The 20237-nt window shown below is 36.3% G+C and overlaps 1 protein-coding gene across 2 annotated transcripts in view; it reads right to left on the bottom strand.

Moving 5' to 3' along the window:
- Positions 1–4: 4 nt before the first annotated feature.
- LOC139734199 (protein fem-1 homolog C-like) overlaps positions 5–20237 on the bottom strand; it is a 21942-nt gene continuing 1709 nt past the window's right edge. The window contains exons 1-2 of one of the 2 annotated variants that reach the window (XM_071645005.1): positions 7995–8386; positions 5–1805 (exon numbers count right to left, since the gene is read on the bottom strand). In XM_071645005.1, coding sequence (XP_071501106.1) covers positions 22–1758 — 1737 coding nt within the window. In that variant the 5' untranslated portion in view covers positions 1759–1805; positions 7995–8386 and the 3' untranslated portion in view covers positions 5–21. Of the gene's footprint in view, positions 1806–7994; positions 8387–20237 lie in introns of those variants that run through there. The other variant, XM_071645004.1, reaches the window with a different exon arrangement.

Genomic DNA, 20237 nt, shown 5'->3' with positions numbered 1-20237 from the left:
TTGTTTCTGCACAGGAAGAAATCAGTCTGATTCTGTGGTAGATTCAGATTTCTCAGGAGTCTTCAGAACGCGAAAGTCCGGAACCACAGTCTCTCCATCGATCATCTCACAAATACTCTCTGGAAGAAAACCGTGGTAAGGGATTTTGTTCTGGACGATAACTCTGGCTGCCATTTCTTCTAAGGTCGTGATACTGGTCGTAGGACTTAACAAGTCAGCAAGCTCGTTGATGTCTTCTTCATCGTCGGAATCGAAACAATCATCTTCCTTCATCATGGCCAACAAGTTCACAGGAGTTAGACCGTCTTCATCTTTCACCTTGTTCACAGGGCAACCATGACGTATCAGGATCCTTGCCAAGTTAACAAGGAGAGACTTGTCACGCTCATAGTTTAGTGAATCTAACACTACATGAAGCATCGTACCGTTTTTGTCGTCCACGTATGTGACATCATCGTACCTGAACAACTTGCACAGTACGCGCTTTACACGATTCAGTGATGGCATACGAAGGCCACCACAAAACATTTCATCGCAGTAGGTTTCTGCTTGTTTCCACATAATGTGATAAGTAAGTGAACCAGCCTTAAATTTGTCAAGGTCTGAAGGAGAAAATGCGGCCCGAACTTTAGTAATTACTTTCTCTGCTGTCTTTATAACGGACTCAAGTAGTTCAAGCTCAGAAACATTGTATGCAATATCAAAAAGTAATCGTCCAAAACTTCGAAGCAGCTGTGGACCGTGCTCAACTAGGGAAGAATTGCTGACGTGTTGGATGACATCTCGATATTCGTTGACAATCTCGCACCCCTGAGTAACAACCTTGGTGTCCTGTGTATCACCATCCTCAAAGAAATGTGATATGCCTTCCATTACAGTTCCCAGCACTGCTTTCGAGTGTGATTCAGAGGACATCAGATACTTGAATATATTGTAACCTCTTGTGGCTTCGTCATGTTGCATACATTCACATGCAAACTTAGCCAAGGGCCTGAACAGATATACCCCCTTAGCCCCTGCAGGTATGATTCTATCTCCAATAAGAAACCACTGAATTTTCATGGCACGCTTGTCATCTTTGATAGCATTAATATCAGCAAGTGAATATTTTTCAGTGCATTGAAAAATGGCTTCAAGCTCAGGATCAGCTCCACTCTCAGAAACATGACAGCGCTGGGAAATGACCTTGCATAATGTATCATATCCATTGCCGTAACTTGTATTCATGCATTTCGAGAAGCCCAGCATTTCCAAAGAGGTGACCTTATCTGCTTCTGTTGTGTTACTTCCACTGCACTGTTCAGATATCAGGAATTCCACCAGATAGGCAAAGTCAGACAGTGCTGCTACATGGACAGGAGTCAGTCCTGCTCCGTTTTCCCTGAAGGTAGCACCATGCTGCAGAAGTGCCTGCACAATTTTAAATCTGGTCCCCTCGGCAATGACCTGAATCCAGTAATCTTGTCTGAAGCAGATCACATGTAAAGGTGTGTCCCCACTCTTGGGAGAGGAGACATTTGGGTTTGCACCACTCTCCAAAAGAAACCTGACAATATCTTCCTGTCCCTTTTCACACGCTATCATCAGAGCAGTCTTTCCATCAGAAGCAGTGGCATCTATGCCATCCTCATCGGTGTGACTGGCCACATAGTTCTGGATGCTCTCAAGGCCAGCTACTTCACCCTCCTGCATTGCCCTTGCCAAAGAGGGCGTCCCCTCCTGTCTTGTATCATCCGTCGATCCCGCAACGGATTCCATGACCAGAGACGCATCCGCTGCTTCAGAGTTAACCGTGTCTCTCACAGCTGTAAAGATACAATTAAAACAGAAAGAATTTGACAAATATTTATATTTTGCGTTGAAGGTGATGAGTGCCTCTAAATGATTGCGAAGATTTTATGTATTCAATTCAATTCAATTTATTCATTTCCATTCTTCTTTTTTTTAACAAAACATGACACAGAATAAATCATGAGTTATATCATAAACATATACATTCGACTTTGCAAAGGATAAATGATACAGATTAATATAAGATTGCATACTCGTGGCAAAAATACAAAGTTATGCTTCAGTTGAGAAGAAAAGGGAATTGAGAGGTCTACTAAAAACAAGCTTGTATATTGTGAACCACTAAAAAAAAAATCTTCCCAGACATTAGTTCCCCGAAAATATTTCCAGACGGTAGGCCTATAGTTGGATGTTGCTCATCAGCGTCCCGTGTATTCAGCACATTCGTCTCGCATACCATCTTACACATTACAGAGGTGAGTAATACTCCACATGCTATCGAAAGAAAAACAAATCAATCGCATTGGATTTGCTCCTGATAAGGATGACATCATGTTCGGAACACGCACGCACACATAGACATCATGTTCGGAACACGCACGCACACACACACACACACACACACACACACACAATAATATATATATATATATATATATATATATATATATATATATATATATATACATGTATATACATTTAATTTGATCCCCTGTTTTAACAATTTTTCTATCGTGACATTCCTTAATGTAGGTATGAATACGTACAAATATGATTATCTTATCTTTAATTAACTCCATTCGTTTTGATTTACATGGGGAATCAGGTTGTAACTTTTTGTAAGATAATTAGAAACGACTTGTAATAATATAATCATAAAAAATATGCAATTTTAAGAGGAATATGAAGTTTATTAATTTGATGAAAATCGGTTCTGAATTGACTTATCAAATGAAAAAAACAAAACAAAAAGGTCCTTATAATTAAAGGTGGGATTTATATGTTTTATTGGGTTCATTTTGTTTTGCATATTTCTCATCAATATAACACTTTTTTTTTTAAATCTATAAACTCTGATGCTCTTAGATCAGCATGCTGTGTGATACTTTACATCGGTCGTTTGTAACTAGCTCTTTCTCTCAAAAAAATATTAAAACCTGAATTTCCAACTCAACCGAAATATTACATACTCCCCTTTTAAACCCTGGAAACAACTACTACATCCAATGTATAACATTCATAGCATATGTGACCCTGCATCTCAAAGCAAACAAAAAGTCGCCAGACATGAAATTTTAGTTCAGGGCATATTCTAAAAGAGAAGGCTTTTAGCTTTAAAATGATGTATGATTCAAATCAAATGGACTCCCCTAACCTATTTAAATATTGGAAAGAAAGCACACACTCAAATCTTATATTTTCTTATTTGACTATTCATAAAAAGACATGATATACTAATAAATAGGCATGAATGTTCATGATAAAGAAACCAATTGAGAACACGCAGGGGACCAAATAAAAACCTTTTTAGACGTTCTTTCGAGACGAAGTCGACGTAGTAGACCTAATAAAAATGTTTTGTAGACGTTTATGAAGGACGAAGATGTAGCAGGCATAATAAAAACGTTTTGTAATATCCATTGACGTTTTTAAAACGATTTTCTCCCTCCCCCCAAACCCTGTGATTTGCCCCTGATAGCAGAGACTGGTAAAAATCACGTCAAATTTACGTCTTTTTTCTTTGTCACGACACACGTCACATTCGCGTCACCTGTGACCTGCTACAACAAAAGAATCTGAAAGTCTGGGAGGGCAATTGAAAATGGCATGACATTATTTTCATGCTCTTCTACTTTAATTTCATATACAGCACAACTCATAAAAGTACTCGGTTGCGGAGATACCGATGATTTTATTAGCGCATGTCAAGTGGTTGTGGAAATCAGAGTTTTGAGAAAAACACATTCAAAGTTTTTCTTCCGACGCTATCGTGATCAAGGGGAGGCGAGACGGTTTTCACCACTTGACAATAAATTTATACAGTTTTTCTGTTTATTAACATTGACATATTGTTATCTGTCACAGTTGACTGTGTTGCTCAATGATATTTCAATGCATGCAAACTACACTTATCAAAACTCTGGTTCAGTATTGTCAGTACGAAAATAAGTACTGTATGAACAAATATCACCATGATTATTGAACAATGACGGCGTGTATAGCAAATGAAACCAATAAGGATTCTCACTTTCTTGAAGTCTTTGACAACAATTTTCATTCTTTCTATAGCTCTACAAGACACTAATAAGAATTTACGATACTATTAAGCGACTGATTACTTTTTGGTAGTTGAGACTTTATTCTTTTCATGTCATGCCTCTAATTTGACTCCTATTCAGTTTCAGATGAAATGGTCGATGCAAGTTTGTCACCGAAATTTCTCCACCAAATATTTTGTTAATCTTCAAAGACAAAGCACCCTGTACATTAATGGTACCGTATCTCGTTTTGTAGGACTGTTCTAATTACAATAATTTTTCATTTGCCAGGGCATTATATGTTCCTGGATCCAGCAGTAATATCGTTCTTGACTTTGTGTACCCTCTGGCTCTGAATTTTCCATCAATATGTCAACTGTTGTGTAATTGGAAATGCAAAATCTAAAGCGAATTACGAACTTTGCTTATTGTGCATTAATTATGTGTACACTTTGAGGTGCAAAATTTGCATTTTCATTATGTCAGTACATAGGGTGCACCATTGTGAATTGATCAAGAGACTATTCCGCATGAACTTTTTATATCAAACCTCAAAGATGGTCACATTTAGTGCACCGGTGTCTTAATTGTTAAATCATTTCAGAAGACATTAATTTACATTCATATTTCCTAAACATCCCCAGCTATCGTCGATGAGTCGTTTGCATCCTCTAATGCCTATCTGTCATCTTGGAGTTTCGTATGAATGTTCTTATTATTTAGGCTTATTGCTGGACCAACGATGCCACAGTCCCTTGGGCCTACGTGTCGTGATGTCTGTTGACTAATTGTGTTTTATTACACATCTCCCAGTCACATCGGTATTCTCTCGCGCGGACATCATACTGAACCCAAAGCAGTGCCATGGCCCACCGCGGGGCCTGAAAATAGTATTTCCACTTCCAGATCCTGTCTTTCAATAAAGAGGTAATACTTACTTGTACGTAAGGACGAATTTGATATATATGATAAGTAGGAATTGATTGTAATAAAAGTAAAACTTGAGTTGCAAAAATCGTTTTATGTAATGTGTTGGTACAGACCTCCCAATTCGAGTAATGATTTGTTTGTGGAATTTGAAAAAGTGATGATGAAAATTGATGATTTGAAAATGTCTTATTATTTATTGGGAGATTTGAATTGTGACGTGAAGAGTACATGTATACCCTGGCACACGAGAAAACTTGTGGACATCATGGAGTCCTTTAATGCTACACAGTTTATTCATGAGCCCACAAGAGTAACTCAAAGTACTACGACAACAGTTGATCTTATATTTAGTAATAGTGACGACAAAATATGTGACAGTGGAGTAATTGAAACGTCTATTAGTGATCATTATATGATATACTGTGTTGTTGGAAGGTCCAAATGTCGTAGTATTGGGCAGCATAAATATAAAACCGGAAGAAGTTTTAAACATTTTGATGAAGAACTTTTCTTTAATGATGTTAATAATATTGATTTTGATTGTGTATTTCAATCGAACGATCCGGAAAAGGCCTGTTCTATTTTCTCTTCTGCGATTATGACTGTGGCTGATAAACATGCACCACTACGGAAAAGGCGTATTAAGCAAAGAGATTCACCTTGGATGACCGACAGTATTTTGAGATTGATGCAAGAAAGAGATAAATTGAAAGCCCGGGCCCGAAGATCTACATTAAAGTGTGACTGGGATAATTATAAGAAGAGCAGAAACTTGGTTACAAGCAAAATTCGTCAAGCAAAATGTAATTTTATTTCGACTAAGATTGAAACGGCTGCTTCTAATGTGAAAAATGTATGGAAAACCCTACGATACTTAGCACCTGAAAAAAAGAAAGAAAGTCAAACCATTTTTGTTGTTCATAATGATAAGCATTTAACTGGACAAGAATTATCAGATGCATTTAACGATTATTTTTGTACCATAGGTACTAATCTACACAGTGCATCTGACTCTGCGGAGAAGAAAATAAGGTATCCCCAAACACCCCAACTGTTTACCAATACGTTCCTTTTTGACAAGGTATTGCCCAAAGACACTGAGGAAATACTACGGAACCTCCCATTGAATAAATCTACTGGACCAGACAATTTCCCCGCAAAGCTCCTGAAACCAATAGCCTCCATTATTGCACCCCCACTGACACACATTCTTAACCAGTCACTGCAACTTGGTATTATACCTAGTCAGTGGAAGTGCGCACGCATCACTCCAATTCACAAAGGCGGCGACAAATCAGACATTGAAAATTATCGCCCTATATCTGTTATTTCGAGTTTGGGCAAAGTAATGGAAAAGGTTGTATATAATCAAGTTAATAATTTTTTGAATGAAAATAAGATATTAACAGAATGTCAATCAGGTTTTAGACCAATGCACTCAACGCAAACTGCATTATTAAACGTAACAGAAAAATGGTTGGATGCGATTGATAAAGGTAATATTGTTGGTCTTGTGACAATCGACCTCAAGAAAGCGTTCGATACTGTCGACCATTGTATATTATTGCAGAAGTTAGAAATGTATGGATTTGGCCAACATGCACTGAGGTGGTTCAGAAATTATTTTGAAGATAGAAAACAATATACGTCTGTGAATGGTTATATATCTACTGAATCTGATTTGAAATGTGGTGTACCCCAGGGCTCACTTCTAGGCCCTTTATCATTTTCTATTTTTGTTAATGATATGCCATACAATGTAAATCATTGCGAGCTATCTTTGTACGCAGACGATACCTGCTTGTTTACTGCATCGAAAGAGCCAACTGATATTACCAGGAAATTGAATATTGATTTGCTTAGGTTATCCAGCTGGTTTAAACAAAATAAACTCACCGTGAATGCAAGGAAATGTGAAGTAATGTTTCTCGGTACACATCAGCGATTGAAAAAGTACCAAACAGTACTTAACAGTTGTCATATTTATATAGATGATAATGAAATAAAGAGAAATGAATGTTGTAAATACTTAGGTGTTATTATTGATCAGAATTTATGTTCGAAACAACATACTGATTATGTGAAGAAAAAAGTGTTAAAGTTGTTATATCTATTTCGTAGAATAAGATTGTATATTAATAGACGCACGGCATTATTGTTTTACAAATCAATTATTCAGCCTAATTTGGACTACTGTGATGTAGTTTGGGCAAACACATACAAGTCCTATCTTAATGAATTACAAGTATTACAAAATCGGGCACTTCGGATTGTACTGAATGTGGATTATTTATTTCCTTCGCAAAATTTGTATGATGTACTTAAACTAGAAAGACTTAGTGTGCGTTGGAGAAAACACTCAGCATGCGTTATGTACCAAATAACTCATAATTTTTGTCCATCATATTTAAGCAGTATGTTTCATGTGCGTGAAACCCCATATGTAACGAGATCTGGCAAACATAAACTCAAACTCCCCCAACGCAAAACTAATTATGGTATACGATCTTTGATCTATCGTGGCGCAAAATTATGGAATGACCTAGATATAATATATGGTAAATTTGTTTCAGTTGAGAGTTTTAAACGTTATTTGAAGACCATTCCAATTGCATTGAATGCTTTACATTATTGAGTTTATGGCATTTTGATTTGGTATAATGTACAAGATATTATTTTTGCTTAGCTCTTTTTTTCTCTCTCTCTCTCTTCTTTTTTTTTTCCTCCCTACCTCTGATTTTTTTTTTGCTCCTTATTGCTTGAGTTCTTTTTTTTCCTCATATGTACCTCGCGTATATTTATATTTGTTTACTGTTTCAGCTAAATTTGTGTATTTCTTGTACAGTCATTTTTTTTCATCTGTTGTTTTTTTTTACTACTCTCCCCTATTGAATGTTTTGTGTATTGCTATGTTGTTTTTACTTTGGTTGGACCCCTTCGAAAAACAGCAATTTGCTGAAAGGGCTATCCATCCCACAAGTGGTAAATAAATAAATACAAAATACAAATACTTACCACTGTGCTTTAATACGATGTCGACATCAACGAACACATTGTTGTATTTAGCTTAGGCCTATCATTAGGTTGTTGTTTGTTTGTTTTTTGACCGATTTGTCGATGTGAGGTAGACAACTCCGTCGTAAAATTAATGGTGGCTGCCCATTACTGTACTTGTGTTCAAAATCACAAAACATGCGTCTTCTGCTGCTGGTTCTACGGTTGGGCGTACCTCGTCGCATACGAAATCATATCACGATCCTCCGTACTGTAGCGTGTGTGTAGGCCCTACTGGTGGCACGGTACGACCAAGAAGGTACATGTAGGTACCTACACTCTCTCGACTCTGCCATGAAACAAGGCACGCTGCAAACCTCAACCCATGTAATGATCGCTGTCCGTACGCAAACCCGTAGGATTGTGGTAGCTATATATAGCTCTGGAGTCACATCACATCATTGGATGTTTGTATAGCTGTAGGGATCAGGGGGTCACATGACATTGATCGAGGAGAAAAAACGAAAATAATGTTATGTTCAAATTTATGGATAGCCAAAAGGGCCAAAATTAAAGTTACATCAAACACACATTCCTAGATTGAAGGACAATGGATACGATATAATATGATATTGATGCGACACTTTGTTTGTCGGCTTAATGGTGTAGCATTTTTATTGCCTAGATGGCAAGGTAAACAAATATGATTTAGAACTATACAGTTTTGACATCGAAAGAATCATGACAACATAGCGAATCGCCTGTGACTTTAATGTTGTACATTGAGAAATATGTATATAAAAAAATGTAAAATAACTTTCCCATATTAATTCAGATGACCTGTCCGTTTACGCAACGTCGACTTGCGAGATTAAAATCTCATGTGTTTCTTTTTTCTGACTTTCAACAGAAAAAAAAAATGCCCACTCCCAGCAACCAGAGCAGTGGGAACTGCATGAAATAATTATGAAACTCTTGGTCCTGAATACGGGAGAATGGTGTCATCGACTCTCTCTCTCTCTCTCTCTCCCTATCTCTGTCTGAATTTTTTTCTGCTCAGTCTAAATGTTTTCAGGTCGTAAACGTATTTCCTATATTGACATGAGATGGAAAATTACATATACAGAGTCTCACCATAATTATAGGCATATAGCTATGCTCAGTAGAATGCCCGCATGCAGCTATAGTGCTGACTTTATTCTGCTTGCATCAGCTACATGCCAGTCATTATGTAAACATCATGTTGGTGTGTGGCAAGCCAAACATAAAAGAACCCTTATTTTGACTGGGAGAGAGACATAGAGAAAGATGAAGGTCAAAGGGGCAAAACATTGTTCTTATAATTCAGACCTGAATCTAACTCAGTCCGTAATGTTAAGAGAGAAGATCTCGCAATAATTATCACTACAATATTCCTCTCTACGCTGGCTACACATCGATATTAATTTTGATCTTTGGTTGATTTCGAAATCACAGAGATGTCCGTAGGTTAACATAATGGTGATTACATTAGTTTATATAAGTTGCTTCAATTCCCAGGAAAGAAAAAACTTTGTTACTATGGAGTCGAGTCGAGCTCATTCAGATCTAGCACAACTCATATCAATATCAGATTAGAGTAATGTTCTCCTTTCCTACGTTTTTTTTTTTTTTTTTTTTTTTTTTTTTTTTGGATATAATTTGACCACTTAGTCATTGCAGTCCGACCATAGAGGAGTCAATGCTGCATGTTTGTCAGGGCCGGCGGAACCGAGGAGTGGGTGTTAGGCTCCCACTTTATTTATCATTATTATTATTATTCTTTTTTTTTTTTTTTGGGGGGGGGGGGGGGAATGATACATATAGGAATACAAAAGGTCCTACCACACGGACCAGGGAGACTTCACTTTAATTCGCTTGAAATTTGTGCAGTTCAATGTAGTTAATTGACTGTGAGTGCAGTTGTGTATAATATAAGAAGAATGCCGATGAAGGCTTAAAATTAACCAGTGGTGCGCGAATCCATAATTGCCGAATGGATATGGAAATTGCACGAGAAATGTGAATATGTCCATTATTACCTATAGCAAACGAATGATAGTGCTTTTTCTTCTTTTGGAGGTTCATGGCAAAAAAAAAAAAAAATGAACGGGATTATAATGGTTCTATGTTGTAAGAAAAAGAAATATATAAGTTACTTCGGTAACAAATTTACCGTGTCATTTTACTGATGACAGCAATGGTAATAACAAAAATGAAAGTAGTAATAAGGGTAATACTTATAATTATTATTCAAGTCCTTTACGATTGCACGCTGATTGTACAGGCGATACTAATTGTGTGCAGAAGGCGATTCTTCCCTACTCGTGGATTCTAGATGGAAGGAATGTGATAGAGCTAGGCCTACTCATATACAAACACATCTTGGTCTTATTGTTCTTATGGGAGGAGTTCTCATTGAAAAAAAAAAAAAAAATGAATACCGATCTGCCAGAAAAGGAACATGGTTAAATGAAAATGATGGGTATCAAGCCAACTCACCTCAATCTTGACATTGAGTATACAGGATCCTATCTTTTTAAAATCAATGTGGAATGTCTATAATAGGTCCTAGCTACATATGAATGTAGGCCCGCGCGCTGCAAGAATAGAAGTTAAATGTCGTTCGTATGAGGGTCAATCCATGTCAAATCATCCAGTGCTTGTCACCCGACCCCCTCCGATTTTCTTTAAAATCGCACCAAATGTTCCCCAAAGTGTCTGACGGAAAATTCCAAAATATTTTGCCCCAAGGTCAATTGGTTGCTAAGATACAGCCTCACATAGCAACAGATGTGCATTCCAAAATATTAGTTAAAAGAAAATTATGCATTTTTGATTGATTGTGGTAGCATGGATATTTATGCAAAAGTGTTCATTATCTGGAAATTGGAAGAACTTTATAGTCTTTGCAAGAAAAAGTGACTGTGACGCGAAATTGATTTTTCGTTAACGTGCACGAGGTCACCGAAAATGGTGTTAAATGTTAATTTTGAAAATTTCAATGCATATTTAGAGGCTAATATCTTCCACATTTCATCACCTTAGGTTCTAAAATATTATGCTGTTGAAGGCTTTGACTTGCTCAGTAATTTTGAAAAAAATCAGCGGATTCGTGCCCACCGTTTTTACGGAGAGCGCCCTCAAAGTTGACAAAAATGAAAAATGTGCCAAATTCAAGGTCACCGATCACCCTTCGTCCCACCTAGGAATGGCATCAATTTTTTTGTATTGATAGACATTGACCTATACTATCTTGGGTTACCAAAGAAATTTTGCTACCGAAATGTTCAATGGTAAATTCACCCCACTGAAAATGGTCGTAAACGGCCAAATTCCCATGTAATATCACATAATGGGTTTAGAGGACATTTCAAATGTCCATGCTTTCAAGATGAAAAGCCATAGCCCTGTGATATTTGCAGTAGGAGTAGTCTGCTATACATATTTTAGTAATATATACCACACAACACCTTTATTACATAATAATGACCTTGAAATTTAATCCAAAATTTGATAAAAACAATATGTCACTCCATTTTCCTCATTGCACTGCACGTAATAATGTGTTTCGAAAGACTTTTCACAGAGCAATATTTCAAGAATTATGAAAGCTGACAGCCTAACATATTAAGGTTCTAAACTGTTTGTGCTCTTCTTTCAGATTTAGTGTCAATTTGATCATGAATGTTATACCCTTGACCTTGAAGTGCTTCTAAAAATAGCTGTAAATTTGTTAACTACAAATTACATACAGACAGGTGTTTTATGGCATGATATACTTGTGATTCTTTCACAAACACAAAAGCTTTTTATAGTGTGAATGTTATATACTGGAATTAATGTATACATGCTTGCAAGATATGTTACAATTAATTACTTTGTTCTGACAATGACCCTCAATTTCAATCACAAAAGGGGACAGTAATATTTTGTGATTTTGTGTCCATTTCCTATGGAAAACAGTGCTTTTGTGGTGAAACTCATAAAAACTTGACTATTTTTACTATTTTATCACTTTGATTAATTCTATTCAAATTATGGTAGAAAAAATGGGCTGTGACAATTTCCAATTAAAAAAAACCACAAATGCTGTAGAAAATAAAAAACAAAGAAATACATAACAAATATTCCAAAAACAAGAAAATACATAAGAATTGAAATGATTATGGAATTTTCATAAGTTACAGAACAAATCCCCCAAAAAAGATGACTCTCAGTGCTTTTAATGTGCATTTCACAGGCTAGAATAAGAATCATTCTTATGTGTTGGGCGCAATGTCCATAATCAACTATTTATTATGTACTTTTTGTATGGGCAGGAATAGGCATTTCTCCTGATTTTGAAGGTGATAAATTCAGGTTCAATGTCAAAACGAAATTGTAACATATCTTGCAAGAACCTATAGATTTATTCCAGTATATAACATTTACACCATAAAAACTTTTGTGCTTGTGAAAGAATCACTAGTATGTTATGCCATAAAACACTGTTGTGTGTGTAATTTGTAGTTAACAAATTTAGAGCTATTTTTAGAAGCACTTCAAGGTCAAGGGTATAACATTCATGATCAAATTGATAATAAATCTGAAAGAAGAGCACAAATAGTTTAGAACCTTAATATGTTAGGCTGTCAGCTTTCATAATTCTTGAAATATTGCTCTGTGAAAAGTCTTTCAAAACACATATTACATGCAGTGCAATGAGGAAAATGGAGCGACATTGTTTTTGTCAAATTTTGGATTAAATTTCAAGGTTATTGATATGTAATAAAAGTGTTTTGTGGTACATATTACTAAAATATGTATAGCAGACTACCCCTACTGCAAATATCACAGGGCTATGGCTTTTCATCTTGAAAGCCTGGACATTTGAAATATCCTCTAAACCCAATATGTGATATTACATGGGAATTTGGTCGTTTACGCCCATTTTCAGTGGGGTAAATTTACCATTGAACATTTCGGTAGCAAAATTTCTTTGGTAACCCAAGATAATATAGGTAAATGTCTATCAATACAAAAAAATTAATGCCATTCCTAGGTGGGACGAACGGTGATCCGTGACCTTGAATTTGGCACATTTTTCATTTTTGTCAACTTTGAGGGCGCTCTCCGTAAAAACGGTGGGCACGAATCCGCTGATTTTTTTCAAAATTACTGAGCAAGTCAAAGCCTTCAACAGCATAATATTTTAGAACCTAAGGTGATGAAATGTGGAAGATATTAGCCTCTAAATATGCATTAAAATTTTCGAAATTAACATTTAACACCATTTTCGGTGACCTCGTGCACGTTAACGAAATGTCAATTTCGCGTCACAGTCACTTTTTCTTGCAAAGACGATAAAGTTCTTCCAATTTCCAGATAATGAACACTTTTGCATAAATATCCATGCTACCACAATCAATCAAAAATGCATAATTTTTTTAAAACTAATATTTTGGATTGCGCATCGGTTGCTATGTGAGGCTGTATCTTAGCAACCAATTGACCTTGGGGCAAAATATTTTGGGATTTTCCGTCAGACACTTTGGGGAACATTTGGTGCGATTTTAAAGAAAATCGGAGGGGGTCGGGTGACAACTTTTCTGAAAATTGGATGATTTGACGTGGATTGACCCATAAGAACACAGTATTGTTTGAATATGAGGTCTAATAACTCAAAAGATCATACCAGCAAACGTAACTTCTTCCGCAGTTTGTCAGGTATTTTCGCAATGCAGAAAGTAGGCCAATGTGTGCTGCTGCAATTTTCACCAGACTATATACACGAGTATTAATATTTCTTTAATTATCAAATCAGTCAGCATCACCTAAAAAAAAATAAAATCTCTCTCTCTCTCTCTCTCTCTCTCTCTTAATAGCCGGCTTAACAGGCATGCAACTTTGGCGTTGAAATAAGGTCATCCCAGTTTTGCAATATTATTCTCTTATCGGCTGTTTATAGGCCCAAAACTAGACCAAACATGATTCATGATATTTTCAGTTATAATGCATTATGTATTCTATATAGGCAAATTTCTTTTCCCGGTCCATAAGTCAGATATACAGGAATACTAGTATCCGGCGGTAAAGAGGACTCGTAAACCTAAACGCGTATCACTTGCATCATGGACCTAAACACTACATGGACTGTTCACGGCAGTCTTTCTTTGATGTAATGATCGTCACCGAGACCCGATTATATGCATCTTAATGAGTACATTCAGGTGTCTGGACAATAACGATTGTGTGATCATGTATCGTCACTAACAAAATGATCGTTTCCTTTATTTCAGTCTTGTTTCGCTGATGTGCCTCTTTCATGTGTATTAGGTCCATGCTTGCAGGAATTAGGATTGTATAAATCAGTAATTAGATTAATAAAAAAAAAAGATCATTTTGAACCGATGTGCTTTCTGCGATGGTTACAACCCCTGTTGGACGATACAATAACGGTGATTCACAACATTCATGAGGCCAAACCTGTTTGAAAAGCACTAAAAGGAGCGGGCATGGTTATTATTAGCCTTGTAGTTGTATTGTTTGCAGGGCGGATCCAGGAACTCCGTGAAGGGGGGAGGGGACTTTACAAAATGAAAGTGGGCGTACCCCTCCATTTTTTTTTTATTTCTTTTAATTTCTTTGGTTTTTACAAGAATAAAAAAGTGGAGGGCGCCCGGTGCACCTCGCCTGGATCTGCCACTAGTTTGGTAGAATGTGTGTTGAGTTATCAACATCAACTTTATTATATTCAGTGATGAATCAGCACAGCACGAAGAGGTTAATATCTCATCTTTATCACATTTTACCTTGTATTTATGGCCTATCCCTTTATCACTAAAAAGATATCATAACTATTAATCGACTCTTTGGCCTATTATTAGCCTAATGTATAGTCCAACAGGCTTTGTAGTTAAATATCAATCTGTTTCACCATAACACTGTGAATATATTCAAAGACAGTGGACAATTCTGAATGAGCGAAATGTAGACCCTACCTCATACTGCTTCACCTTCACTTTCATAATACATGTATTTTTACTTTAATATGAGACTGCCCCTTTGTAAGCTAAGGGGCCTATCTCACATTAAAACTTAAAAAACAAAACAAAACAAAACAAAACCAACTCTCTTGATGATGTAATCATGCTGCCATGGCGATGATCTGAGTCCATGCAGTCGATCTGAGTCTAAATAAAATCGATTAACTGTACTCTTGATTTCTAATGAGGTTTCCTGTATTATAGGTTTTCCCCGCCAATTTCGCACTTTTGTAGTCGCATTCCTAATTGCTGCATTCAATTTAGCACAATTTATCATAAATGGCATGTTCGGTATTTCAATTTTATAATCTTTTCATTCTAATTCATTTTGGAGCATTCAAATTACCTTTAACATCATTCGAATCAGCACTTTTTCAGTTCAGATTTGTAAGACAAGCACCATTTCGCAATTCGTTCATTCAGTTTAGCACGATATATTCACGTGATCACGTATACGCTGCGCTCGTTCATACGAATTCATTCTTGGGCATCCAATTTCTCATTTACTGCATTCAATTTAGCACATCCGTTTATGCTTTTATTCCTTTTGTTCCATTTTCATTCATCATAGGGGCAATTCCATGGGAATGTGGACATGGCACTAAAATTTCAAGTTTATCATATTGCAAAAGAATTACTCATTATGTATTACCCATATATTAAAGTTAAAGAAACTCAAAGAATCATATCAATCGGTCAAATATTTTTCGAGAAACAGCAACAAATGTTGATGACAATTTTTCAGTCGAATCCAAATTGCTAAAATGCATGCTTAACTTAATATACATTTTTTTAATAGAACAATTCTGCTAGCACTTCAATTAATTTATTTTAAAGAAGCAAACTGGTTCTACGTCAGTCTCCCATGAGGAAATGTTTATGCCACCTTCAAAAAAAATTTTAATCACCACATGAAAGTTCAGCCCTTGAGCCATGTAACGCGAGTTACCGAAACAAGAAATATTTTTTTCATTCTGAAGGAAGCAGTGGAGGTAATTTGTTGGGAATCATAATTTTCTAAATTCATCATACCCTGATACTGTACACAGGATGTTGACTTGAATAAACACTGTCATCACATTAAAAAAATGTCAATGAAAAGTGTAACGCGAGTTACCATGTAACGCGAGTTACCGGCATGTAACGCGAGTTACCGACTATAAACACAAGTTTCCACCAACATAAGCAAATTTTAACACTTAATTGAGCTAGATTGTGGTAAAAACAATCAAATGCAGTGTTATACACACTATGCTAGACTGAAACAAAGGAAGGCAGCCTAACAAACTGTGATTGTATAATACTAGCATCAAGGCCACATTGAAGAGTCTATAGCCAGGCTTTCTTTGCATGTGTACATGTACATCCAGCAGTAAATGAGAACACATTTGAATTTCCTGCATCAGTATTACAGAATTTTTATTACAGAATGCTATAAAGCAGCAAGTGTTGGTTCTAATCCTTATTCTGTGGTCTAGTGAAGAAGACGCCTGTCTGGAGATCAGGAGGTTTTGGTTCGAATCCTGCTCGAGTACATTGTATGTATGCCCATGATTTTTTATCATGGCTACTACTAAAATACTGATCAATTCAGTGCTTATTTACGCTGATGTAGGGCAGTTTGTCAATCAGTTGCAATGAAAACGTCTCAATGGAAGAATTTCATGAATTTGAATAATAAAATATGCAGTACCCGCTGCATGATATAAGGATTAGAAACAACGCTTCCAGTTAGGTGGAAGTTCGGTGGTCTAGTGGAGATGACGCCTGTCTGGGGAGATCAGGAGGTTGTGGGTTCGAAATCTGCTCGAGTATGTATGCCCATGACTTTTTTATCATGGCTACTACTAAAACACTGATCAATTAAGTGCTTATTTACGTCGATGAAAGGTAATAAGCCAGTTCGTAATTTAGCTCATGTATACATTGGTACAAATAACCTTTCTCTTTTTTCTCAGTTGGGTCGGCACTTCACTCATTTTCAAAGTGGCATAATGCATAAGCTTGCCCGATATAACAATTTATGGAATTCGTGTTCAAAAAAAGAATGAACTTGCATTTAGATCAGAAGATCAGAATACTCCATCAGTTTATAATTTAGCAGCCATCCATTTCATTGTTTTGTATTGAATGCAGTAACAGCTTATCTCCTTTTATATAGCGAAATACCATTCTTGCTGTCAGGTGGATGTGCTGGCAAGCATCATTTGTGACAGTGCACCTCAAAACAAACAAAAAGTCGCCAGACATGAATTTTTAGTTAAGACCATATTCTGAAAGAGCAGACTTTAAGCTTTAAAATGATGTATAACTCAAATCAAATGGACTCTCCTAACGTATCTAAATATTAGAAAGAAAGCACAACCTCAGAAAAAGTGTGAACTGAGAAAAGAGGCTCTGAAGTACAGTGTCTATTCAAGCGCTTAATCTTTACCAAACCGTGCTGGCTGTGCGATGAATGGGACAAAAACAGGAAGTAAACCACTGAAGTAACAACAATGAAGGGATTATCAGATTAAACTGAAATTAAGCATGCCTCATTAACACATTTTGTCCATAATTAATGCCAACTTTCAAAGCAGTAGCACAATCCTTTCAAAAGTCATTAGAGTTGAAAGTGAAGAGTGTGGACAAGGTTTTTCAGAAATGAAAAAGGGATTCTGAAGACACACATAATCACACTATTCTATCAAAAATGTTCGAGATAAACTGCTAAAAAACACACTTTCCTGCCCGTTTTATGATACCAAATTTTAGCATAATGTAAAAGAAGACCTGGTCTTTCAGAAAATATGAAAAAGTCACGTTCGGCTAAGTTGACCCATTACACTTGTTTTCAGTCCTCACGCAAACTCAGTGTGTGCGACTTTATGTTCGTTTTGAGGTGCACGGTCACATTTAGAAAAGGATCACATGCATAATCATCGCATCACAGATGCTTATCTCAGTGAATTTAAAAACCAAAATGCCTGTTGGTACAAATGACCTTTTTCTGCTCATGCGCAAAGTGGAATTACGAACTGGTCTATTTGCCAATCAGTTGCAAAGAAATGTACTAGTTTTCACCCCTCACAAAGATAGGATTTTAATTTTTGAAAGATTCTAAGCTTTTTTGTAAACTTGTAGATAGGGTTTGATACTTTTATGTTTTGTTTTGAAAAGACTTTCAACATTTTTCATCTTTACACTCTGAAAAATTACAATGTACTTTGATATACACCTAAATCATCTGGGTATATATAAACATATTCAAGGTCTCTATGAGGAGTGAAACTCTTATTAGTCTTAAACGCATTCTTCTCTATCAATTGGGTTTATTAGAAAAATGTTTGTTTAATATTTATTCATTTTACTATCTACAAAACTAAGCCTCTCTCAAAATATTCAGCACAAGATTCAGTGCCATCAGAATAGTGGAATGTCATCAATTTGTGTCACCCTGTGTTAGTGGACATAATGTAACGCGAGTTACCGTAACGCGAGTTACCGTAACGCGAGTTACCGTAACGCGAGTTACCGACATAAAGGCTCCCTACATTTTACCAGGTCATTGTTACTCAACTTTGATAGTGTTAATTTATGAGTCCTAACCCACTATCAATTCAAGGTAGGAAAACTTTTATCACGATTGTCTAGTATGAGGAGACTTTCCAAAAAGAAGTCTTCATAGAATTGACCATGTCCTTTTTGTGTAACGCGAGTTACCAAAGTTAAATGATTCAAGAATCCCAACATGTTTGTCCTTTATTTTTCTTTTTGGATTCATTTGGTTGGTGTATGTCTACTTAACCCATGATGAAAAAAGTAACTTGTAGATCCTACCAATTACAAAGTTATTGGCACATTATCCCATAAATGTACCCATTATTTGTAACGCGAGTTACCGTGGAATTGCCCATAGGTATTGTTTGCATGCATGTTAACATTTCATATTTTTCGTATTCATTCTTTATTCTGATATTACCTTTGCAACAGTACTTTCAAAACATGTGTATGATGTGTTTATAATCACCGATAATGTTCGATAGCTTTATTTCATTCACAGATACATTAATCTTTAGTTTGTTTTGACATTTATTGGGAGAAGGAGGATCCACTTTACATCGTGATTATTTCTTTCATCTGCATGTTTCATTATTTTCATTTGGTGGGTGCTATATCGCGTTAATCACCATTAGGAATAAAGTTCTTGGATCGATCAGCTCTAGCCATCAATTTGTCAAGGTTATAACCCTCAAAATAACGCTTCTATGATTCTTTCCCTGTCTTCTCGAGAAATACGCCTGTATCTAACTCGTATTGCCATGACTGGACATAAAGTGAACTTGAATCTATGGTACAACATACTGGTGCATGTATAGTTCTGATAACATGATTGTATGAAAGAAGAGTGGCGTTACAAAACAACAAACGTGAGTTATTTAGGGCCAAAGACACCTTTACTATATACTTAACAGTGTGTGGATGAAACAAAAATTCATAATTATGTAAATACGTATAAATCACGGTTCTCGCCTTTTCGAAATAGAAATAACATTACGCCAATTTGAATGAACATGTTTGGAATTTGACTGCCCATACAACTACGCGAAATTGAATAACTAAAATACCATTCTTCGCCAGTGCTGGCGAATTTGAATGACTGAAGACCACGTGCCAATTTGAATGCCTGTTTTACGAATTCGAAAGACACATGGTTGACATGTGCGAATTTCATTGATCGAAATAATAAATTGAACGAATAAGTTGCAATTTTGAATGACAGAATGTGCAGTGATGAGGATTTTCGCTAAATTGAATGAACCTTTTATCGAATGGACTATATAGGCTGACAAAAGTGCGAAATTGGCCGGGAAAACCCATATCCCTTTTTTTCGAATTTACCTTGAAATCTTCTTTTTATAGGCCTGCTCGTCTTCTACTGTAGGTTTGGCACGGAATTGACTTTCACTTAAGCAGTGGCGTATCTAGGGGAAACGGCGCCCGGGGCAAGCGTGAAAATTGCGCCCCTATTTCTGAAAAAGTGTTCAACCCCAACCCCATCCCGGTAGGGACTTTAAACAAAGTCTACATGATATGCTTTTTTCAAGCACTTAAAATGGGTCTTTTGAGGGTGATTTAAATGTAGCGAATTTTGATAAATTTTGGCGAGCGAGCGCAGCGAGCGAGCCGAAAATTTTTGTATTTCAGCTTACAAAACATGGAATTCTTGCCATTT

Source organism: Diadema antillarum, unplaced genomic scaffold, assembly GCF_040938485.1.
Source record: "Diadema antillarum isolate AM-2024a unplaced genomic scaffold, OU_Dant_1.0 seq00000512_RagTag, whole genome shotgun sequence".
Taxonomy (NCBI): domain Eukaryota; kingdom Metazoa; phylum Echinodermata; class Echinoidea; order Diadematoida; family Diadematidae; genus Diadema; species Diadema antillarum.
This window is presented reverse-complemented; position numbering and strand designations above follow the sequence as displayed.